Source organism: Haemaphysalis longicornis, unplaced genomic scaffold, assembly GCF_048455015.1.
Source record: "Haemaphysalis longicornis isolate Haplotype H1 unplaced genomic scaffold, Haemaphysalis longicornis Haplotype H1 scaffold_2, whole genome shotgun sequence".
NCBI classification, from domain to species: Eukaryota; Metazoa; Arthropoda; class Arachnida; order Ixodida; family Ixodidae; genus Haemaphysalis; species Haemaphysalis longicornis.
Window position 1 is genome coordinate 270209061 of NW_027526295.1, and position 26118 is coordinate 270235178.

The 26118-nt window shown below is 46.9% G+C and overlaps 1 protein-coding gene across 1 annotated transcript; it reads left to right on the forward strand.

The window, feature by feature from the left end:
• The first annotated feature begins 4249 nt into the window (after positions 1–4249).
• On the forward strand, positions 4250–25798 carry LOC144167785 (organic cation transporter protein-like). Its single transcript, XM_077696964.1, has 10 exons — positions 4250–4724; positions 7825–7928; positions 9765–9919; positions 15272–15440; positions 17994–18141; positions 19271–19356; positions 19825–20039; positions 21323–21504; positions 24490–24629; positions 25603–25798. Exons 1-10 carry the CDS (start codon positions 4371–4373, stop codon positions 25724–25726), a joined length of 1677 nt encoding a protein of 558 aa, XP_077553090.1. The 5' UTR covers positions 4250–4370; the 3' UTR covers positions 25727–25798.
• The last annotated feature ends 320 nt before the right edge of the window (positions 25799–26118 follow it).

Here is a 26118-nt window from a genome sequence, read left to right on the forward strand (position 1 = left end):
GTTATTGTATATTGTCGTGACATGCCATACAAACTCTGCGTCAAGAGCGTGTTCCTCCAGTATATGTCCTGGATATTCAATAGGGCACGTCTGTAGAGTCTATAGAGTCTATAGAACACTAACGGCACTTTACTGGCTTATAGGATCTCGCCATGTCCTTCTCTCTTCTACCTATATAGATTAAATTCATCCTACTTTCATGCCACGGCGTTGAAATCCTCTTCGTTGTTGTAAAAAGCACGTTCGATGGGGCTGAACAGGTGCGCCTTTTCCGCGGTACTAAATTGGTTACTAAGTTCTTTCATACTGTTATGTGGCCCGGTTTTAAGTACATTTTCCTCTGCCCTTTTTCGATTCGACAATTTTATACTGAACTTATTATCTATACCAAGTTTTGTTGCTATCTCTCTCCGATCTGGAACCGGCGGGGGGGGGGGGGGGGGATTTATTAGGTTAAGGGGAACTGAGCGCCACCTGAGACCAAACACTATCCTTAAACAGCCGTTTCTCGGGCCGCGGGTTCCAATATAGGCGGTGGCTGCGTTATCGGGTCGTGATTTGGGTTCCCTACGGACCTGGCATGTTTTTTTATAGCGCACCGGCATCACAGACGCCTAACACGCAGGGGGCTTTGTTTAATTATCTTGTCTGATTTTTCTATATGCAAATTTCTGGGGAACATGTTATCCCGCCGGTGCCATTCCCCCATTTCGGTCGTCTGCTCCGACACATCACCTCCTCCGCGAGAGTCCGCTGAGACGGGGCCGATGACCGCGAGAAGATTTCGGGAGACAATCTGCGCGGACCTCGCGGGGAGGACCAGCGGACGCTGTAAAGTGATTACATCCGTTTCGACCTTGACTTCGTGTTGACCATCCAGAGGAATAGCCGAAAGTGGGCTATCGCAGGTCCTGGCCTGCTGCTGCTGTTTATTCCTTTACGATCCACTGCTCAGGCTTTAGAGAGGGGCCAGATGGAGCTTCCGAGCTCTTCGTCCGCATCTCGCCTTCGTCCGGGTGGCTTGAAAAAAACAGGTGAGTGGCGCGCTGGGAAAGAGTATTATACGGCTAAGTATTACAATAGACCACAGCGGACCCAACAGATGTCCACAATGGTCACAGTTAGTCAGTGAACACCTGTTTCAAGGTTTAGTGATGTATCGGAAAACCAGTAACCGCTTGAAAATATTCTTGGGAAGGCACCACACGTTGTTACAGTTTTTGCCTATCTATATCAGCGTTAGTGAACGATCATACTTCGCTGTGCGGAACGGCACGCGTAACCTCATCTTAGACGTGGCGACCTTAGTGCACGCAGTATCTTGTGACAAAGCGGGAGTTGGAATAATTTTCCAAAGAACCCAAGATAACAGTATAATCGCGTACGAGTTGCTGGAAGCGTGTGTCCGATATTTTGTGTACAAGTATAGTGTCCTGATGTTTTCTGGTCCCCCGTAGGATTGCAAGGTATAGAAATATGGGAAACGCGGGCAGAAGTCTAGGCGTGACTCTTCTCTGTCTCTGTTCGCTGGAGCATGGAGTTCTCCTCTTTGTGTATGCAATATTAAGGGAAAGTAAAATGTGTATGCGAAATCCCTTCATTAGTGGTTATCAATGTGGTTACCTGCCACTTTTAAACGCAGGATACAGTTACACGCACATAAATACATCATAAAATCAAGGGGAACGCGGATACACTTCTATATCAATTGATGAGCGCACCGGGGGCGTTACCACAGGCTTCGGCCCGTAAACTCAGCTGGGGTGCATATTAATCTCATTTTTATTTTCAGAACATTACGAAATTCCTGTTTTCGTCCAAGAAAGAGAAACTACTTCCCGTATGCCGCTTTGCATTCTTGACTTTGGATGCACACAAGCGGCATACACAAGAACGTGCACACGCACACGTAATCACGCGACGCACATACCTCTCTATAGGCGTATATAGAATTGTTAAACGAAGATTTTTTTTCGATATTTTGACCTAACTTTTGTTAGTGCGTTTAAGCATGATGATTTACTTACGACGCTTATATCGTTCCAATTTTGGTATTTAAGGTATCATTTGGTAAGAATTTCGCGTCGCGGTATAATGGGATACTGCTAGGGGACTTGGGTGTGCGCACGTGCTATGAGAGGTAAAGCGTTATGGCTTAACCTGACGATACGTATCAGTCTTTCTTAGGGATGCGTCATGTTTGCGCCTCTTTCTACGATTTCGTTTCTTTCCATTTGGCCCCATTTACATCGGCAGGCAGAGTTTCCCCTTCACGCCACTTCCTCAGAATCAGTCTGACACAGTTGGGGTGCACTGAAGTCCTTTATCGGAGGATGAAAAGACCTTTGAGGGCACCTGTTTTACTAACCTGCGGTCACGTTCAGTTTTCAGGCCATATGAAGTCCGCGCTGCACGCACTAGGCTAGTCTGGTCCAGCTGCTGGCAACATACGTATACAGTAAGGACATTTTAAAGAACAGAGCACTTTAGGGCTGCGCCTCGTCGTTGTAGCTCGCTCACTCGACCCAAGTAGAGCCGCACGGCGTTCCGTCGTACCGGCTGTCGTCGCGGCGTAACCCAGAGGCTTCGAAAGCCAAGCGGTTGATATAGTCATAAGCGTTCGAAATTCGTGCACCGCTGGCGCTTGTCGTACATCTTCCCGATGTTTAGTGCAAAGAAAACTGCAGGTACATTTGAGGCAAAATATACGTAATTAACTGGCAGCGCCCGCGTTTTTTAGTTAGGAACGCTCGTTGGGTTGGTTTTTAGCGACAAAAAGTGGCAGTGCAACACCGGCACCTGCGGGAGGAAAAGCAAGCACAAAAAGAAAAACTCCCGCTGGCTCAGTTCAGGCAGGGGGCTCGCGAGCACTGCGAAGGCGGGAAATTCGATGTGCATTGAGTGGTAGCAGTGAGCGGTTAACGGCGCAACAGCCCATTATGGCGAATCACTGCTTTGCACTTCCGACAGCTTTCACATTGAGTGGAACGGCTTTAATTTTTGTGTCTTCCGTTAACTGCAGACTTTGTGATGCTCCAGAAACAATTGGGCACTCTTTCATCTTCTGCAAAGACACTACATTGTTCTAGGATGTGCCTCAACGAATACCCCAAAATAAATTTGAATTAACAACCCGCAGTGTGCGTTACCTTGCAGCTACCTGCAGTGATGTGCCTTATGGCCTGTTATTCCTGGTGGCCCTACACAGTTTATGGAGAACACGCATGCTAGACAGAAACGCTGAGCCGGTGGTATCTTCCAAGTTGCACTTTAGTCAAACGATAATTAGGCTAAAAGCCTACTATGAACAAAATGACTGCAAAACACCCCTGTTAGACAGAAACAATGAGCCGGTGGTATTTTTAACTTTAGTCAAACGATAATTACGCTAGAAGGCTACTAGACGAAATGATTTTGTAACTGATGGGTACCCTGCTTTCCCCGGTGTGTATCATTACCACCTTACAAGCGGGAATTGTCAATTGTTTGGGCACCGAATTCCAGATTACCCGTTCCGCCTTGTATACTTAGCGCCATGATTTGTAAATAGTTCTTGTATATATGGTTCTCTGTATTTGAATCAAACACCACGAAAGAAAAACAAAACAGCTGATGTGGCGTGACGGTAACGTACTCGGCTCCTAGCTACCCTGCAGACCCAGGTTTCATTCCCCTACGAACTTCAGTGTACCTGATATTATTTGCCAAACTATTCAATTTACTTTATTCGAGTCAGTCCACCTATGCACTTCGAACGAATGTCGACATTTTCGTGTTTTTTACTGTTGGCAGCGGAAGTCATTTTCTATAACGCACAACCAAATGGGGCACTAAATATTTTGCCTTCAAAAAGCGACGATATCAATTCGAGCGCAGTTGTTTTATGAACGGGCAAAGTAAATTGCACGGATTAGGCCCTAAAAGTGATAGAAAGACTAAAAAATAAAGTTCAAAGGAGAGGAAATTTGTTATTCAGTGTAAAAGGTATGTTGCAGTGTGGATTTGTGGTTCAGCCTTATTTTCTCTTTTTTATGTGCGTGGATATATTTCGCCTGTCGTAAGGTACATGGGCCTCTCCAAAATGACCCACCAGAAATGATTGAGTGATTGGTTGTAGGGTTTAAAGAGACGACGCAACGCAGGCGATTAGGCGCGCTGTAATGGAGGGCTCGGGCTTAATTTTGACCTCCTGGGGATCTGTAACGGGCGCAAAAATGCCGTACTCACGGGCGTTCTTGCTTTTCGCTTCCATCAGAAAAGCGGCTGCCGCGGCCGTGCCACCAGAAATGGGGAAATTTAGAGTTGCTCCACCATTCTAAAGAAGTTCCACATTTCTTTTTTCTTTTTCGTTCACAGCTAGCTGCCAGGAAATGGCTTCCGCTACAGTGGACGTTGTGCTAGACAAGCTGTGTCGCAGCCACATCATCCTTTTTGTATTCGCCTTTACCCGTGGCTTGCCCGGGACGTGGAACATTATGACGCCCGTATTCGTGGCTCCGTCGAACATCGTGTTCCACTGCACCGATGATGGGGAGGTGGCAGCCAACACAACTTCGGGAAGTTCTATTAACCCTTGGGCGAACACCACCGCTGTCATTGAATACAATGACACTGCCCTGTGCTACCATTTGAATGGCGTTCAAGATGAAGCCGGGGATGATTTGGAACCGTGTACATCCTGGATTTACGACCGCAGTTTGTACGGAAAGACAGTGAACGAAGAGGTGAGTGACTTTTGCGATGGTTGTAGGTGGCCAAGAGAACAAATTTATTTTGAGCATCTGTAAACGACGCGAGTTCGCACCCAGGATAGTCCCATAATATAGGCCAGTTCCAGAAATAGGCCAAATTATCACTAAGGTCCAGAATGCAATAGCAAGTTCAAACATACCTCACATGTCTTGTTTCTTTCGGGGGTTGGTTTTCTCTGGCGCTGATATTCAAAGCCCCAAGGTGCAATATGCACCGAGTGGAAAATGTATTTAACAGCCTCAAAACTTTTGTGATCAACTGCCAAAAGTTAGGAAAAGCTTTGTGGATTACAGTGAAGAGAGGCCATGAATGAGATTAATCGAGACGCCTTGCCGGACTAGGGGATTCTTGTGGAAATAGTTACTTTCTTCTTCTTGCCGGCCTTTTGTAAAGTGGTGGTATAAATTACGAAAGGAAGAAAAGAACATCGCTGTAAGAACAAAGTACCCTGCGTGCGACTATTAATGGATGCTGACCGGGGTGCGCTGTGTTTTGTTTGCTTAAAGTAACATTTGCACAAAGTTTCTGTTGCTGTGTTGTTGTTCAAAAGTATTTAGTCAGCGTATGCGCTAAGCAAGAGGTACACAAGAATTCGAGCAGAAGGAGGAGGAGGAATAAACGTCCCTATGAAGCAATTCGCCTTGGGGTAGAGTCCTTATTCCAGGACGCCTTGAGACCGTCCGGCTTCTTGAGCCCTCTTCACCAGCCAAAGCTGGGGTAGTCAGGGTTCAAGCTGGACAGTGCTCTCTCCCAATGCTCAGGGGAGGGGAAGGGCAAGGGGGGTAGTTTGGGGTTCTTATCGTAGCCCCACACAATATGGTAAAGCGTGCCCGGAGCCTCACAGAAGCGGCATTCCGAGGAGCAGAGGGTGGGGGCCAGAATGTGGCTCTAGTTGGGTGGGGAAAGGTGTTGGTTTGGATGCCTCGAAGGTGCTGTTCTTGTTCTTTTGTGAGGTTTTTGTGTAGAGGAGGGTACATTGTTCGCTGCAGGTGGTAGTGTGGCGTGACGTGATTTCTGGGAAGGACGAGAGGGGACAGACCCGCCACTGCTCGCAGAACTCCTGACTAGCCCGGTGCGTCAGATCGCGGGCATGATGATGGGCAGCTTCGTTGCCGGGCACGTCGGCATGGGCGGGAGCCCAAATAATCCTTACACGGTGTTGTGGAGGATGCTGCAGTAGAATTTGTGTGGCGCAGCCTGAGACGAAGCCACTCGAGAATGTTCTGCACGATTGTTGGCAGTACGTAATGATGATCTCTTCAGGGGTTTGGGCAATCATTAGGGCTATGGCCACTTCTTCTGCCTGTAGCGCATGGGTGGTAGGAATTGATGCACTTGTGAGGAGGGCTTGAGCTGTAGTCACAACAGCGGTCATAGCTCTCCTCCCGGGATAGGAGGCCGCGTCCGTGCATACTGTGGTGGAGTTTTGGCCGTACCGTTTGAAGATTGCTTTCGCTCTGGCGCCTCTTCGATCCTGGTGGTGTGTTGGATGCATGTTCCGGAGCAGTGGGGCCACCTCAATAAATTGGCGAATCTCATGCGAAAGCTGAGTCGCATCAACTTCAAACAAGCAGCCGAGGCCAGGCAACTTGTCAACACGCAAACTAAGGGGGAATCGTTTGAAAGGAGCGAATTTCGCATCCAGGCGTGCTGCGGCAGATATAGTTAGTCGTTCCCGAAATCAGAGGGATTGCCAAATATCCCCGATGGTGCAAACCGACCGTGAAATTTCGCCCGGCGGCGGACCGAGACCGGGAATATACCTCTGCGTCGAAGCTTTTCAGCATTGCGTAACTCATTTAGTGGCGTTATAGACCTAAAACAGTCAGTCTGTTGTGAAACTTGGTCCGTGCGCTGATCTTATACCGCTGTGCGTCACCCTCATCCCACTGAAGTCGATTCCTCAAGCCGAAATCATACTGTGCAGTCTGCTTCACAGTTTTTTGTTGTTCAAAAAGATCCCGCGTACTTGTGGCGTGAGAAATGTTTGCCAACACGTCGAACTACGAGATCGTTCGAATCGCGTCAAGAAACAGCTGCGCCAGCGTATGGACGGGCACTCCCTGTGGCTACGCTGCCCTCGACGCTCCTGGAAAGTTTGCTCTGCGAGTTGTCTTTACCTAGAGTAAGCCGAATAGCCATCCCCAGAAGCCCACAATTATTTGCAATGGTCGCTAACTGTGCGTGCTGCACCAGGGCATTGTTAAGCCATTATGAAAGCACCGCTGGAGCCAACATATATGGAGCACATTTAACACCCCTCACCGACCTTACTCATTCCTCATACCTCACCTTGAGCAGTGATGCCTTTGGGCAAGATAACAGTTCTCGTCTACACTAAATTTACTTCCCTCTCGGTTAGGATACGACGTTTGAATTTTATTGATAGCGTACATAATAGCTACACAGTGATAAGACTGCGTTACCGGAACGCCAGGACGAAAAATGGCCAAGGGTTAGAATAGGCTCCTCTCGGGGTTGACCAATTCGGGAGCGAGTCTGTGAACTTCGCACTCTGCTTTAAAAATGGGAATTTTCAGGCAAGAGGATGTTCGCGACTACTTCAGCACCTCAGACAGCGGCGTCAATAGCTAAATCCAGTTGCATGCCGCGTCCCCCGCCCCCCTCCGTCTTCTTCTTCTGGGCAGGGAAGTGTAAGAACGGCGGATTCGACGCTGTTTCCATAGGTGGCTGGTCCTACTGTGTGTATTTCAGAACATGGCACGGAGTTCCCAAGGGCAGACCACGTGTTTCAATACTTCATTGGGCGTTGAAGTAAGCTTTAACTCCGTCAAAATCTTTGTCAGCAACCACAAGGACGGAAAAGGACATTGACGTAGACCTTTCGCTGAGGCACACAGTGACGTAACTGAGTTCTCCAAGTTTACCCCCGTTTCTTGTTACGCACTGTGTTTTAACGCATTTTTCTGGTGTTCTTGTTCCTAGCAACCCAATTTGACACCCTTACGGCGTAACCTAAGACTGGGCCTGTTTAAAGAGTGTTTCAGTGTCTCCTTCCCGCATTTTGTTTAAAGAACCCTTCGCATGAATTTTACCCGCCGCCTTCCATAGTGGGACATGGTATGCGGCAACAGGTGGATGGTCTCCTTCGTCCAGAGCATCTTCCTCGCAGGCTCGGTAGTAGGAGGATTTGCTTCGTCCCACACCTCTGACTGGTGAGACATCGACGTCCAGTTTGCGCTGTCGTGGTGCTCTGATTTTCACTACCCATGCCCCTTACTCACAGTTATAATCAGAGACCGGAACTTTAGGCCCGAAAAATTCAGGTTTTAGGCGCCTATAACAGGTACTTAAAAGTGTCGTTTGGGCATATATAGGCATAAAATACCATCGCTTAATTAAATATAGGCTCAATTGATATTTACTCCATCGGATTATTTCAAATTCAGACCATATTTTCGACTAGAAATAAACATTGCGGACGAATGTTATGCTGCGGGAAAGTAATATTATTTTCTTCATGAAAATAAGGCCCGAAAAGTATCACAATTTCAGAAGATTTGCCTGAAATGTTGCGTAATTTCACAGTATGTGAAAGGTTATAAAAAAACACGAGAAGAATTTCAATGTTTCCCGGCTTATAGTTGCGCCTGCTTTCAGTCAATATTTATTTTTATTCAGAAGCAAAACGCTCAACGTCCACTGAAGTTGGCGGAGCGCACTTCATATTCCTCGACGATTAAACTTCATCTGGGATCTCCGAAAGTTGACAGCTGAAAACCTCTTAGTTATTTGGCACAAAAATACGAGAATTTTCACCCAATACAGATTTCAGACTCGAGATAGCTGCATCAGCCCGTGGTCCGTCGAGTACTGCGGCGATCCTTTCCTAGACATTCAAAGCTCACAAAGAAAAAACGGACATTACAGCATCAATCGTGCAGTATACAAGCGTGCACTCAAGAAAACGATTCCAATCTCCAGGAAAGATGTACGTTCTTGCATCCAGCATGGCATGGAGCATGCAGCGATCAGCTTGGGCTGAGAGTGAGAGAGAGAGGGAGAGAGAGAGATAATTTATTGGTCCTTAGAGAACAGGTATTGGGGGTGGGGGTGCCGAGAGAGCCGGCGCGGCGCCAGGGACCGGGAGGTGGTCAGGACTTGGCTTGACTGCTCCAGGTAGAGCAACATTTACTCCCAGAGGGGGGAGGGAGGATTATTGGGGGCGGAGATGGTATTGCAGGTTAATATCCCTGTATTGCAGGAGGGACGTTGGCTTGCCTGCAGAGGCATCGCCTGTAGGCGTAGTTGAAATGGCGGATCAGACACTTTACAAACTCACATACTGCCACCGGGAAGCGTGAGGATGCAATACTACATATCATGCGGCTGAATTTCGCCAACACGCGACACTTCAAGTTGAAATGGCCTATTTTGCCTACACTGCGATACACTGCAATATCCGTGGAAACCTGCAGCAACCTATGTGCGAATGTGCGCGTTTCGCTTCGCAAAAAGCGTTCCTCGTAAAACCCTTGGAACTGCTACTTTCAGTGGGATACTTCTTTGTGGAGAATTGTTTGCATCAGGCAATTATCTTTCTCTACGTTGCTACAAATGTGAGAACAGGGGCCATGTAGTCCTCAAGCTCGCGTAGAACAACTTTCGTGCGGGCTGCTTTTTTGCTTGGCGAGAGAAAGATTTTGATTTTTGATTGATTGTAGGGTTTAACGCGCCGACGCAACGCAGGCGATGGAGGCGCACCGCAGTGGAGGGCTCCGGATTAATGTTGACCACCTGGGGATCTTTAAGGTGCGCTGAAATCTCGTACACACAGGCGTTTTTGCTTTTGATGGATTTACGTATGGGCGGACGGATGGATGGATGTATGGATGGATGGATTTATGGATGGGTCAATCTATCGGTTCAATGATTTATGCATGGACTTCATGAATTGTCCCGAGTGTAAATGAGAGGTTGAAAAGGTGCGTGCTACACCACCGGCATCCGCCTTCTTTTATTTGCAAGCGTGTAGTTTTCGTTTATTGCAGGTTTGGCCGGAAGAAGACCATAATGGGAGGACTGTTGCTCTCGGTTGCGGCGAGTTTTATGGCTGCCTTCTCTACTACGCCCACCATGTACTACGTTGCGCGTTTCTTCATGGCAATCGGGGTCTCCGCGTACATGGACATCACCTACACATTCAGTAAGACTTGCAGTCATATTCACACCAACTTGAAAAAGGAACTTTCTCAAGTTCGAATCAGGATTACTCTGTTGGCATTTAAGATGACCTTGTGGCAACAGCTACGAATGTCAAGAAAATTGGGGAACTCAAAAATGCAAGCCTTTTAAGGAGAAAGAACAGCCCCGTACTATTTACGATCATATCCCCACATGGCTGCTTCGTAACATAACAAAGACAGAAATACCTACGGAATGCATTAATCTGCCCCAGGCTGCAGACAAACGGATAGACAGACTGGCATATTTAGGAGGAAGTAACCTAAGAATGCTTACGCAATAGCAACACTGAACTGGCATAGAAATTCATAACGCATGATCGTTAATTCTCTTCCCCGAACGTTTTCACTCCAAAATCTTAGAGTCGCGAGATTTCGCAATCGTGAACCGCATGAAGCGTTTCTGTGGCGCAAACCCACCACGCACACGACAAGCACACTGACGCAGCCGTGCATGCCACCCGCACCATGAAGTTTCATACTAATATATACTAGAGGGAAACCTGGCGCTGCAGTCAGAGGCAGTCGTGGGCGCCGCCATTGCACCTAGCGCGTTCCTCGCCTACTTGGCTTAGCTAGCCATACGGCTTCTTTTTTTTGTCTCCAAGCCAAAATTAACAGCAAAAGGGTAACGTTCTTTTATATTTAAGCTTCTCAATAATCCCTGACAAATAAATTTTTCCGGAGCTTCAACCAGAGTTACTGGATATAGACAGTTGCGAAACTCCCCATAGGCCCCATGTATCGAAAGCCGGTCTTCGGTTGCCTCCCTGCGCCGGGGCAAGCACGGGGCAAGTTGACTAGCCTGTCGTCTGTCGGCAGGACGTTGAAGCAGTACTCAAGTGCTTGCGGCTGCTGCCGTAAGTCATAAAAAAAAGCCGCAAAAACACAAGTAAATTTTACGTAATTATTGTGTTTTAATTTAAAAAGCAATCTTTATTTTACAGAAGAATTTTGAATAATAATAGTTTAGCGAAGTTCCGTTTTTATCTCCTAGGTGCCGCGCGCGTCGACTTGCCCCTTAGCTTCCACGGAGTGGGGGGGCTAGCGCCACCCGGATTCTGAAACGGAGTTTCGCAACTGTCTATATTGAGTAACTCTGGCTTCAACTTTATAATAACAAAACAAATTTGAATAATCTTCTGCAGCAATATCGCCGCTTTTTTTGCAGCCAGAAGAAACTTCTCAGCCGGTTCATGAGCCATGCCAAAGACAAGTGGAGCGTGCCTGCCCGGTACATGACGGAACACTCGCTGAAGTGCGGCTCCCCTAAGCGCTGGCGCCAGATTTCCCTCTAGTATATCGTAGTACGAAATTCTATGACCGGCGCAATGGGAGGTGCCGCCGGCGGTGACCACATTGCGCTTGCTGTGGCCGTGAAGTGGCGTCAGTGGCTCCGACGGTAGCTGGTTATTGCTCGGAAAAAATGATTTCGTTGCGCAAACAAAGTTACACGCGCGGGGAAAGAGCTGATAATGGGGGTGGAAAGCGTATGAATTTTGATCAACGCCACTTTTGCAAGCGGCCGTGAAATATCCGCCGCTATAGTGAGCTTACACATCCCTAGCGCAGCCCCGCCCAGCCGAGCCCTGCCACACAGCCCAGCCGACTACACCGAACGGTTCGAAACCGCCGCCGGAGGCACGCTTATCCCCACTGGCGCATGGGGTGCCTCAATGCCCGCGCGGCACTGGCATTGAGGCCAGGGGCCGGAAACTTCGGCTAGTTTCGGTATCGCAAAATTAAGTGCCGCCATGACGCTTGTAGCCAAGCGAAAATTCAGCAACTTAGCATATGTGGCTTTATCTTTTCAACATACCCAGCAATAAAGTAAAGCGATTCCATTGTGTGTAGAAATAAAATGTGTTCTTGGCTGTTTCCTTGTTTGGCACCCTATTTATTTATTTAGTCGCTTCATTCGTTGCGCCGACGGGCGGCGCTTTCGCTCTTATTTCTTCTGCTGCCATCCTGTCCGTCTGCTCCTGCCGCTTTCACTGTGTGCACGTGTAAAAAATTTGTAGTATGCCTTGAAGGTGAAAATTTTGGTGTTTGTAAGTGCGAACGGGCTCAAAATGTCAGAGAAACTGAGAAAAGGACACAACGCGCGCTTCGATGCTGTGCGGTGCGACAACTCGGGAAGGAATAACACAGCGAAAATTTTCCGCTTCCCAGCGGACGGCATGCAGGTCAGCACACTTTTGATTCAGTGAAAGTTATGAAGAAGCAAGCGCTATCCTTATCAAAAAAGCTGCTGGGCGGACCGTGTCATCTTCTGCTGTTGCTTTACAGTGAATTTCTTTTTGTTTGGTACAACGTATTTGTCTGTAATGTTGTAAGCATGTGAAGCTACTTGTCGGCAGTTTCTCATGAGCCGATTGATGCCAGCGGACACGCAGACGGAAATTTCGCTTCGGTATCGGTTTGGTGAGTGGTTGCTCTTCATTTTCTTTCCACCAGAGAAAAGCTTGGAAGTTATGTTCGCCTAATGTGCCTAAATGCTTCTTCGACGAACTGGTTTGGCTTTAAAGCGTTCCGACGATCAGTTTCTCCGAATGCTTATTAGCATGAAAGAAGCCCCAAAAATTATTTACGTGGCAGCTGACCGCTCGCATTCCGTGTTACGAGAAGTTCGAATTACCTGCGCGACGGCCGAGCGGCGCTTCGCTTTTCAACCTGTGGTAGGACACAATTTTCGTACCTTGTTTCCACTCTCAATATTTGTTTCGCTTTTACGTGTTTCTTGATATCCATGGTGGTATTTGTTCCATTTACCAAGTGTGATGTATGGCGAAATTGCGCAGAAAATTTGCTAGCTATAAAGGGTTTTTTGGGCTCGCAAGTTTGCGAGAATAAGAATATAGACGGTTGTTAATGGTGGCGAAATGAGCTGGTCATCTCACGTAATAATCATTTTATTATTCACAAACGCGTGTTTTTATTAAACATCGTTTCTGTAGAATTGTATTGTGTACAGAAAATGAACATGGTGACCTCTGCAGAAATTTTGTATATTCGACGAATTGTTCGAAGATTTCTGTTATGTTTGTGTAACCGACACAGAATGCGGACGTTTGTACTTACTATACGAGATACACAGCTATGTGCTTTTGTGGCATGTATTGAACTTCGCTTGCCATACGTTGCTAATAAAATCAGTTAATGAACCACATTTCCCGCCTACTACTTTTTGTGCCCCAAACAAAATTAACACGCTTCAGGGCGTGCTGCCTCACGCGTATTCAACTAAGAAATATATTCAAACAAATGTTTTCTGCACTTGCTGAGAGTCCAAGCAAATTAGCAACTGAAAGCTGTCGAAAACAAGATGTGTAGCAGCAACCCTATCTGAAAAGCGAAATGCAAGCGGTGTTTGTTCACGCTTGCGGCACACAAAGACAGGCGCGCTCGTTCAGACCATAGCAGACGATAAGCGGCACGGCGTTTCCTCCTCGCGCATCAACGAAAGCGTTGCCATAGCAGCATCAGTGATTTTTTTGTTGTTTTTTAGTTGGACAGTTCGGCCTACCAAGCACCAGGGGACAAATTGGCGCTAGTGGCGCATTTATCGGTTACCTGGGGGGTATACCAGCTGACCTAGCCGTGTTGAGGCACCCTGAGCGGGTTGCCAGGTGTAGCGATTTGTCGCCAAAGTGGTGAATTTTCCAGACTCGTGGCGACGAAAATTTTAGTGCGGTTAATTGGCTATATTCTGGCTCCTGCGAGCATTGCTGATTTTATATATTTCTGGGCCCTTCTGATGCCACACTTTCCACAAAGTTGGCATTGTACGACCTTTCATTGCACTTCAGCCAGCGAGACAGACTGAACAAACAGAACAGAAGAAACTTGTAGGCAGGTGGCTGTTATCTGCCAAAGTCTAGAATAGGTCTCAACAATTCAGTCACTAAAACAGACCACCATACAGCAGTACTTAACGGAAGAAATCAAACTTTGTCTTGCTCGTTTTAATATCCTGCACCTGATGTCGTATGAATAGCGCCAAAGCCTTCAAACAACGCCATCGGTTTAATATATAATGCTCCAGTAGTTTACTGGAACTTAAGATGTCATGCAGACAGAAGGAAAGTGTGTATGACGTTGTATAATCACCATGGGAATGTAAACAACCAGCGAAAGTGATGACACAATGTGCAGCAAACACCAATTCCAAGTCATTCTGATTATTTGAATGCTTCACCTAAACCTGCATATCTTAATTTTTTTTTGTAGACAGTAGTCAACCGCTGTCGCTTTCCCGCACCACAGCAAAAGAATAGAATTGTAATACGGTTTTCTACGTCTCGAAATTTCTGCATTTTTTTTGCAAAGGTAATATAAAGGTACTTACTAGCATCGCCTTGCTGAAAATGGCGCCTTTTCTTTCTCCTTTGCAAACCTTCAATTTAAGGTGGCGACTTTTCTGGCTACTTTCAGCAATTTCAGGAGACTATTTCAATGACGACCAGGTAACCCGGACCCTGAGTACTCACTAGGCATGACAAGATGGACGCTCAGTCTCGAAACATGAACATTTTGAGATATTTAATAAGACCAACTGGCTCTATCTCGCTTAGTAACTGGGATACGTTGGCGTGATGCGGCCCCGGCCCAAACGAAGCGGTAGACGTCCGCCGAGGTCCGGCCGCGGCGACGCTGGCTCAAAGAAAGGGCTGTTCGTTTCTTACGGTCAGGCTGTGGCGTTGCGGGCTCTGCTGGACGTTGGTTGAGTTTCCATATGTGGCGTCGCTCCTTAGTAATGGCTAGACTCCGGGCTCCGAAGTTCCCTGTCTTCTTTGTACTTTTTACTGCGACCCGTCTCGACTGTTTCCCCGATTGCTCTCCTCGTTCCTCTCGTTCTCCTCTTTTGACACCATCCTTTCCTTGTTTCACTGCCCTTTCCCTCGTTTAATACCGCTGTCACTCGGTCTTTGCAGCCGCCCTTGTAGCGGTGGAATCCGGTAGGTTCTTAACGGATGGGCCATTCAGGCCCTGTACGAGATGAGTCATTAGATGGCTTTCCAACACGTGACTCTTTTGATTCCGGCCCAAAACATGGGCATCGTTGATCGGGGCGACCCTACGTCATTATTGTGCGGTGAGCAGCTTCCGGGAAAAGTCACCGGCCGGACCCCGTGAACAAGCTTGACAACATATTGGATGACGAAATGCATTAATGACACTGAAACTTCCAGCTTGCCCTTGTGGTTCTGAAGATTGGTTTGCTGTCCCTAAAAAGCTACGTGAGAAAGAGTGAAGTGAAAAGAGAGTTTTCTGCTGAGCGAGGGTTTCTCCCTTTCATCCACACTCACCTCAAGCGATGGAGACTGTGTCATCGCGCTACCGCTTCCTGTCAGCGACGATGATGGGCTGCGGCTGGACGACTGGCTTGGTACTGGTGCCGTGGGTCGCGTACCTGGCCAAAGACTGGCGGCTCACGCATCTCTACGCGGCGGTGCCACTGGCGCCTCTGCTGGTACTGTGCTGGTAAGAATATTTAGCCTGTGCCGACGTCAACACAGAGGGCTATGGTATCGGCATTCTTTAAGCAACTATACCTTCTAGTCCCACAGATCTATGTACAGTCGTCAAAACTGTTAACAACAACAAAACATGAGGTGCCTGCGTACGCACTGAGTGGCAGCTCACGTTAGCCACAGCCGCGTCTTTGGCGCCTGGTTATCGGCCCTCACGATGCTGCCCTACTGCACTCGGGTGCTTCAGCGCATGCGCACAGCCTGACTTAGCAGCCTGAGCACTATCGTAAGCTTCCGCACTGTGCATACCCTGGCATCTCGTCCTTTGTTGTTGTTAGCAGTTTTGACGACTGTACCTGATCAATAGGCTGTGGCGAAAACCTATGTTGGCGTTTGTGATGAGAAGCGAAGAAAAGAACGAGGGTCAAAAGTTGAAAATATTCTGTATGGCGACTATAGATAAACAAAGCCATGAACTGTTGTAGAAAAAAGAAAGTATATATAAAAACACCATGCATTTCTGTAGTCTTTTTTAGAAAAAGGGTTTCATGCTTCCCTTTAACAAATCATTCAGGAAAGCTTTATGTATTCTGTGGTTGCCATTTAGTAGATGCATTAAAAAACAAGTGGGTGAAGGGATGCGGACCCCGCATGACTCTTATAAGTGATAATGCTTGGTTGTGGGGATGATTGCAAGCAATTGGCATGCCATTGAATTAGCACTTGAAAAGGAGATAAAAATACCACACACTTTACTTTAATCAAAAGGCTGTCAAGACGGGCCGTCAGATCTATATAGAAAATTTAATATACTACAAACTGCAATTAGGTACCCTTGCTAATGATTAAACCGAACCTGTATATGCCTACGACACCTATATGAATCTCCCGCGCTCACTGAAATGGACAATAAAATATACCAGCAAGCTGGCCTAGATTGGCAGTAGATAGCGCCGTGAATACAAATGTACCGTTCGAAGCAGCGATATGTGCTTATTAATGCACAAAATGACAAATTGATGACAACAGGTATCGCCGCCCCATGCATTTTCACGAACTTCATTTCGGGACACCACGGAACTGGAATGTTGAAGCACGGGATTTGTGAAGCTTGACTAAGTACTTTTTTTTTTGTAAAACAAACGCGGAAACAGGGACATGTATATGTAATATAAATGTATACGGGAACATTGACTGGTCACGCGCTTTACACAGACCTCAGCTAGCAAACATAAAACAGAATGTTTTATCCCAGGTGGTAGGCTTAGTTTCAGTTTCGATTTCGTTGAAGTTCTCCGCAACGCGAACAAGAGCGGTCAAAACATGCCTGCGTGTGGATGAACGCGAGAACCTATCATGCATACTAACCGCTAGCACATATGTATTCAACGGCCAGCAGATACACAGGAGAATTTTAGTGCAAACCGAAAGAGACAAAGGCCGACAATGGCACCTTGCCATAGCGCGTGTACTTTCTACGCCTACTCTTAAGCTGCTGCGCCTCCTTGAAGAATTTCAACCTGGATCGGCATATTAGAACGGGGCTGGATGACCAACTTTGTCGTGGTGCCGCACCGCGACGGCGTCAGAAGACGCCTTTCTGATCGGCTTCCAATATGGCTTCCCATATGCAAAAAAAAAAGAAAGGAAACAAAAAGGGGAAAAAAAAGCAGGCACTTAGGGAGATGGCGATGATCGAGTAAATTGAAAAAAAAAAACGACTTCTTGCTTTGAAAAATTAATAAATCGAACGGTTCGCTTTGTGCACACTGTGACCTGCTCTTCGTCGTCCTGAAAAAAATGAAGGTGAACGGGAGAGAGAAAGGAAGCTTTAAATGTTTATCAAGGCGAAAGGATTAGATGCATTACCACGCGTGAGAAGTGGACGCATTCGTTGCCGTCATCCGTCTACATAAATGGTAACAATATGGCCACCGCTGTTAAGAGAAAAAAAAACACACATTTGTGTCCGTTTGGGATTTTAACCATGGCTGTAAGAGTAGGAGGCAGGTGCGGTAACTACAGCGCTAACCTCGACTTTTTTACTCTTTATTGCCTTTGAACAAACAGCTCACGTCAGTTTCGGTTTAAACACAGCCTAACAATTTTATGTGGCAGTCTGCATGATGTCCGTGTGCTTCATACCCCGTGCACATCGTGGTACTCGTGAAATCCATCCCAGCGCTCATCTTTTCACAGCCTATAAAGACGTATCTGGAGTAAAGGTAGCCGAAGTTCTTTGTCCTTATTCCTGGGTGATAGATTACGTAAATAATGATTTAATATTTGTTTTGATACAAAGACACCTGTTCAGATATGGCTGCGCGTGCGTGTGTCTGCAGCGATTGCTGCATGTTGTCCACAACTGCTCAGTTCGACCGAACAACGATATACAAGGCTGATTTCAACGCATTCCGTGCTTCCGTTTCCATCAGCACGATCAGGTTTGCTTCAATATTTTCTGCTTGCGTCCATGCTGAACACTAAAGCATGTGGGTGTAAGCAATGGGGGGAGTCTCACCGTGAACGCTGCTGGAACGCTTTTCTAACGCACTATTGCCAGTTTCTTGCCAGAATCTCCCAGGTGGCTGATGGCCACGGGCCGGTTTGCAGCGGCCAAGAAAGTGGTCGCACAGTTCGCTAAGCAAGCCAGCATGCCACCACACCTTGTCGACGAAATCATCGACGAGGCCAAGCGCAACAAGGCAGCCGTGAGTTCTTTTTTTTCAAAGGGATGAATTATTGCTAGTGAGTGTTTTTACTAGCAGTAGGCAGGCTGACTCTATGACAGCAGTTAGGTACAGACCAATTGAATTCACGAAGTTGGTTTGGAGCTTATATATGTGAGAGCAGCGCGTGAGGAATGCCGTGTCTGGGTGATTAAGACAAATTGGAGCATTTTCAATTCACCAAATGTTGATAAAGTAGGTCGAGCTTTTAAAAATAAGCGAACAGCCGCTGTTGTGTTCCCTGGTTTTCAGAAAGCGTGTTCTTTACCATATTTCTTTCTTTCTTCAGGATTGCTACCGGGAAGAATAAAACATTGATTAGGAGTAGCTAAGTTTGGTAGTTACAGAAGAAGCACGCTGTCAACTGATGACCTTCAGTACGGATATACTGAAGCTAGCGGAATCGCAGATGCCGGTGTTGGATGGAGGAAAGTGGTACTAGTATTTACTTCTAGGGATAAAATAATCTGTATTCATGCTAGTACGGTATTACCAGGTCGCCAACTTTAAGCACAGCGTCGTATACCTATGAGGGAAGAGTGGTAATAGTATTAAGGAAGAATAGGAATCGCAATATGGAATATGAACGGAGTGGTAATGGTTATATGAAATAGGGGTAATAGACCTGGTGGTAATAGAGTGAGCGGGTCTCAACAAGGGTCAAATAACTTTTTAATGCATACGGAGTAGCAAAGCAATGAGCAAAAGGATACATTCGCTAGTTTATAGCGAAATGTGAATGAGGTCGTTGTTTTATGCGTAGGAGAGGTTTTGATTAAACCTTTATTAGCGTACGTGTTATTTGCTAACTGGGCTTAGTGCGTGAATACCAGGAAAGAAGTTGGCGTCTCAATATATATAAATAGGAATCAGTCATTTTTGCGACGACCCTATGAATGTATGCTTGCGTGACACTTTATCTTCACGGAACCATAAATTTAGAAATGCTCTCTATCAATCCGAATGATTTGTGACCTCACGAAACTTGCACAAACCGCGTAACCTTGAACCGCGATTTCTATCATTCCCTTCCTCCGTGCCACCCTCCTTCGCCACCAGGACAATTATTCCCCTCATACTCAAGCCACTCTCTCTTCTCTTCTCTTTTTAGTCACGGGACGTTAAAAGAGCAACCATCGCTGACTTGTTCTCAACAAAAGTTTGGATCAAAATCACAACGCTGTTCAGCATACAACTGTGAGTTCCCACGTATACGCCGAAAAGAAGCAGCACATGGCGCATTATTAACCCTACATTTCGAAGCGCGATGTTGTCGCTATGGCAAGCCATGCCAGATTTGTTAGAACCGATTCAAGTAGCTTTTCATAAGTAAAGAGCCCTAATGTGCAACGCACGTCGTTCTTCTTTCCTAGCGACACCCGTTGCAGTTTAGAAAGGTGGTGTCGTTTGTCTTCGCCGCTCTATCCAGTCAGCTGCTATTTATCAAGAGTTCAGCCGGAAGTCAGGTGTTCGTGTTGTATTTTTCTGCGCTTGTTTCTGTTTGAGCCGCCAGACAGTTACACTACAATGTTAAAACTCTACAGTAGTTGCGCACTGCACTACGCGCGCCGTCACCAGGCCTTGAAAGCTTGGACGGTCTGGTAGTATACAGTTATAGCCCTCTAAGCGAAAGTTGTTTTGTACACTATACTGTTGCGTGCCCAGGGTGGTCAACATGCTGATGTGGTACCGCATGACGGTGTCTGCGGCGAACGTGGGAGGCAATCCATACCTGAACTTCACCATCGCTGTCTTACCTGAGTACCTGGTGAGGCTTGTCAACGCGCTAATCATCAAGTACTGCCGCCGGAGACCCATCATCAGTGGCACCATGCTCGTGCAGGCCCTGGTCATGGTCGCCCTATGCCTCCTGCCGCTCGGTGAGGCGCCTCAAATGATTATCCCGTACTGAAGCTGCTTAATCCTCCTAAAGGCAAGAACGCGTGAGGTATATACCTTATCTGTGTCCATATATAGACCTCTTTTAGGGACTCGTTCATATTGTAGCGATAAACTCAAGCTTGAGGTGCGTTGTGTGAAGAGCCAATGTATTTGTTTACAGCGATAACTTGTGCCTGCAATCACTTCCGATACCACAACTAGATCAAGCGAGCTCCAGTTATTCCTCGCCTTTGATGAAACGTGAAACAGAACACACAAAATATAAAACAGAACACACCAATAGCGCGATTTCATTCCACGCTAGTCAAATTGACCCGTGGCTTAATTACAGTAACAAGGCTGGACAATGCGGCTTTATAAGTGTTCCAAAAGCGCGCAATTATTGAAATTCCACGGACAGTATTCTTCAATTTTGAGTGTTCTGGTTCATATTTTCGTATTCGCATTTCATTTGCTCATGACTGTTTATGTGTTTTGCTTTAAGTGTGCTCGGGTCTGTGTGGGCCCTATGTTGACATCTATGGACCTTGCCAGCAGCGGTGTTAGTTTTGAAAGGCTCTGAGGGTCTCCCCTATACATGCTTTGTCTTCACGCGCTATTACGAAAGGCACACAGGTGGAGCAAGGTGTTTTTCGCAGCACGAAAAAGCGTACCTCAAAGTTAGAGCTGAACCCACCAATTCGCGGGTAACTGTGCAGCCAAAGGAGGCTACACATTAAAAAAGGTCACTAACGGAGAGTTACCAAGGTGAGCTACGCATTATAAAAGCACTGACAAAACCGCTAGAAGGGCCATTTTTGGCACTGTTTTATGTTGCCGTTTGATAGCCGATTTGTAGTTCCTAGTTTGCCAGTCCTATAGCCATGCTTTCAGAGCTCGCATAAACGGCACAGACTGACCCACACACTTCTTGCACCAGCCTAAGGGTGCAGTAAATTGACCACGTAAATAAGTAACGTGCCTAAAATGTAACTGATGAAATTAAACAATAATATCATCTAATACCATTAAAATGCGGTACTGAATATATAGCTTAGAACAGCTGATGGTATTGGATCGGATTGTGAAGCCGACAACTTGTTGAGGCCCCAAATAATACAACGTTCATGCTGAAAAAAAAAAACAAGAGTAATCATAGGTCGGAACTTAGCTTTCAACTTGCCGCCTTAGATCCTATATCCCGCTCAGAAGCCGTAACCATGTGCAACGAAGAAAAACGACGCCCGATGGTAACGATGGTAGGGTGTGCATAAATGCGCAGATTACCCCTGGGTTCGTCTGGGCCTGCTGATGGTGGGTAAGGTTGGCTCCTCGGTGAACGGCGCAGTTGTTGACGTGCACATCACCGAAACGTACCCGACAGTTGCGCGCTCTGTCGCCTTGGGCTTCTGCTTCACGCTAGGATACGTCGGCTACATGGTGGCGCCCTTCTTGGAAGACCTGGTGAGGGTTCAAGCCGTTGTTCCGGCATACCTTTCCTGCTTCTTGTGCTGCTATTGGCTAGGGGCACCACACGCGAGCGTCGAAGGTAAATTAGTCATGAACCATTCCACTCTGTGAAATGTGGATGACCACCGAGGCTTTTCAGCACACCACATAGAGATGGCACTGAATTTATGTGAAAGGTATGGACACATTTTATTTCTTTGCAGCGGTGATAGCGGTCATCATACCGCACAAGCACAGTTTTATTTTGACTGCTAAAATTGTACCTACTGATAACTAATTCACTAAAAATGCACATCTTAGTGATGAGACGTATAAGCTTGTGGTATAAGCTTGCAGTATTCGTATCGGAAATGGTGTGTATTAATATTTAATCAATTCAAGGTGCATATACAAGTGATGAGAAGTACATTTTCAAGTCCAGGTGAACTTTTGAACAGCGTGTGACCTGTGTGGTGACTGCATGTTAATAGTAAATACACCGAAAGCTCCGCTCTTCAAATGTACATGCAGCCCCGACAGGTTTTGTTCGTAGACATCAAACATACAGGTAACACTAGCAATATACCCATCGCGGTGGCTCAGTGGCTAAGGCGATGCGCTGCTGAGCACGATGACGCGGGTTCGATTCCCGGCCGCGGTGGCCGCTTTTCTGATGGAGGAAAAAAGCAAAAACACCCGTGTGTACGAGATTTCGGCGCAGGTTAAAGATCCCCAGGAGGTCAAAATTAATCCGGAGCCCTCCACTACGGCGCGCCTCATCGCCTTCGTATCGTCGTGGCGTTAAACCCTACAATCAATCAAACACTAGCAATATAAGCTTCGCTCAAAAATGGTTGAAGTTTAGTACTTGTAAACGTAGTAATCATGAGCGATAGCAAAAAAAATGTGCAAACAATGTTTCGTGAAAGTTTCCTTTGCTTTAGATTTATCAGCCTAGCAATCTCCACTGGATGATTGGAATCATCCTTTCGCTTGCGACAAAATGCAAGCGCACACAGCCCAGCCTGCGCGCCACCAGTGGGGCGACTGCATTCGTCACCAAGAAGCCGGGAAAGCAGTGCTTTCGTGCACGCGTATCGTGTGTTTCTCTAGTCTTTGTTCCTTTAAACTCAGTGAGCGCAGTGTTGTGATATATCAGTTGTTAAAAGAGTACTGACACGAAATTTCGAAGCGGAGATAACTATGTAAAAGGCTTCCTTTATATGTGGAGATATCTCCCAGCAGGTTTCGAGAGTAACCGTTCATTATAACATATTTTAAATCCATTTTAATCTTTGCGTCCAGGAGAAAGCTCAGAATGGATACCCTTTCGCAATTGGCATCAGCATGACGCCATCTGCTTCTCCTGGCCCTAAACTACCGACAAGAGGGCGCCCGTGACGGGGCCAACGCACCGGCTGTGGTTGGCGCCCGCTGCTCCGGCGTGTGTATTACGTCACGGGTTTTGGGACTGACGTAATGCTGCCCCGGCGCATGGGGATGCTGGAGACCACGGCTGGTCTTGGCGCGCGGGCAGTAGTGCGACGAGAATGGTGACGTCACCAGCACCTTCCCTCGGTGTTCTCTCTGTCGAAATCGCAACTGACACGAATAAATAAGGCTATAAATACAGTACATTCCCTTTAAACGAAACTACAGTGAAGTATGTTTCATTTATTAGCAGTTTCGTTTAAGGATCATGACTCCCAAAAAATCTGTCCAAAATGGTCTGCTTCAGCTGGAATGGCACTGCTTCACCAAGTTGGCATTCCTCTTGCTTAGGGTGCCCACATGCTCAAAGCAGCCCTCTTTCTAGAAGTACCGCTGGAGTACTTCTGCTGCCTGACTTGCTTCTATAGTCGATGGTGGGGTGCTCTGGTGTTCGTCGTTGTCGATATCCTCTTCACTCTCACGACCGGAACCTACTTCAACTTCCATTAGTATGTCTGCTAAAGTGTCCTCACGGCAGGTGACAACTTCGTCGATACCATGACACTGCCGAATCTCTCAGCCAGCAAACCAAGAACAGCGCGCGCCTCAGCACTGTTGGCATCCGACTCTTGGTTTATGGCCATCTCCTTAGAGAAACCCGCATGACTGAATCATCTTTGAATTGTTGCAGATGCAACGTCATGCCAATAGAGGGCCAAGATGTGGATGGCAGAAATTAGGTCTATGGTGTGCTCCTCGTCCCTGTTCATACACAGCATCATCCTTCTCAAGACGCGCGAGCTAAAACACCTTCAAATTTTAGATGGGACCACCAGACCACCGGATCGGATTGGATTGTGGAAAGCGGCAGTAACAAAGACAATATGGCACTACGTTTCGGTTTCGTTTATCCATGTTGTCCGCAAAACGGTGTTTCAATTGTCGAGCCCATCTTAGGACTGATTTTATAGGAAACCAATAGCTTTTTTTTAATTACTTCGTTTGAGAGACGTTTTGGTTTATGCGAGTTTCGCTCAGCGCACGCCCACTGTAATTGTTTACGCTGCGACCCACCCTCTTAAGTTTTCTATGATTAGCTGGCTGGTAAGCACCCATAACATCGGAAAAAAACGTAACACGAAAATTTCCTGTCAGTACTCCTTAAAACCCTTGCACAGTCACGTTGTTTTGCTTGCACTGAAACGCACGCACCGACGCCCCAGCCCCCGCTGGGTGATAAGGCGCAGGTGAAGCAGCTGTTTCACCCTGTAGCCTATTCACGTGGTACCCCGGCGGCGAAGCTCCGAGCGAGCGAAGCGATAAGAAAGGCTCACCTTGCGCGCCGGCGGCCGAAGGTCATTGCGGCGCCATGAATGACATTACAACATTTAGCGTAGTAAAGCTATCGCTCTGAAATGTCTAACAGGCTAGATGAACGCCGATCCGCCGATTTGGGGGCCGGGAAGTGGCTGGACCGTTCACCGGGGCGGCAAAACACGTGCGCAGACGCGCCGTTTTGCCGTAATTTGTTCATCCTTTGTGCAACGTGTGTGGCGCTGTTTGTCACAGGGTCACGCGACGCAGCTGTGGGTGCCGAATGTGGTGGCGGCTGCACTCTGCTTGACAGGAGCAAGTTCGGGCTTGCTTTTTCCCGAGGGCTTTCAGAAAACCCTGGAGGACGGGTTTGCCAAGCAGGGCGGTACCGTCGAGTGAGTAGATATTTTATAACTGTCTGCTGCGCAACTACCATGTAATGTTAATTAACGCAGCGTAGATGCATAACTCCTGCCAGAAATCAGGCATGCCGCAATAGGAAAAGCAATTTTATATAGTCATGTTTCTAAGAGGGGCAGCCATGTTTCTATGTGTCATGGGCCATAACCCCCGGGTGCCTATAGTCTTTGTTCTTCAACTATTTACCGTATTTCCTTGATCTGGTAAGAGTGATGGCATCAGGGAGATTATTATAACAGTAGATTAGAGGCTGAACGAGTGAACCCAAATTGCTCAGTTTTCTGTGCGCCCAAATTCTTCAACCAGAGCATAGCAGCAACCTCATGTAAAAGAGTAAAACAAACTGTTGCGTAATGCAAGGGGTCTTCTTCAATTACGACAACTGGAAAAAGTATGATATGGTGATATATGAACGCGTATTCATGTCAACGCTTGGAGTTGCATGTACCTGATAGAAATATGCCGGGCATGGGCCACTGCGAAAGGCGGACGAAGGCACCTACTTAAGTTTCTGCAAAGTATTCGCTTGGAGTCAGGCTGACGGCCAGCCGAACACTGTATAAAGCCAAGCATGACGCCATGATTAAAAGCCAAGCGGACGTCATGCGCTAGACAACACGCCAAAAGTTATCCTTGCAAAATAGCAATTAGTGATGATTTATTCAGTGCGCCGTTTCAAAATACGCGGACAGCCCACTCATCTTATCTGGCCTATCGACCTCGCTGTTATACCATGCACGTGATCATGCATATACGCACCCATGGGCTGACTGGCAAAACCACACATTCAGCGCTGTATTGATATTTGGCACATACAAAAATTAATACAATTTAGTTGTTTTCAAGTCCATAATTTTTGCTGTCAGCATAACTTAAATCAAAGCATTTAGGAAACAATATATGAGCACAGTTGAATTTGTCATTCATCAATTTCGCTTCACTGTGCAGGAATGTCGCGACAGGGAGCCCCGATCACCAGCAAGTCTACGTTGTACAAGCGTCGCAGCTCTATGCATTTCCCGAAGACGAGTCCTCTATTCCAGAGAGGACACCACGAAGCCAGCATGAATGAGTTCCCAAGGACTTGACACATGGAAGGAAACGGGGTTGCCGATAAATTCACGACAAGAGACTCAGACTTGGTGCTTTGAATAAGCGAGTTAAGTGGCTGTGGCCGCGGCATTCATGTACGCACACAAGTTCCGCGCCTTGTGCTGCCTCCTTAGGAGCTAAGTAGGGAGTTCAAATTATAGTCAACCTATTCCAAGTATAGTGTGATCTGCAGCAGCCTGTGACTAATTTGAATTCAGCATTTGACTTGAATTCGGCACAAAAAAAGAGAGAAGACGGTTGGTCAAGTCCGTTTGCGAGGGATATCAGAGTAGTCAAATCTCGGTACAACGAACACCACATTAACGAGCATTTAAGAAATTCCACGCCGACTGCTTATAGATATAATGTAAA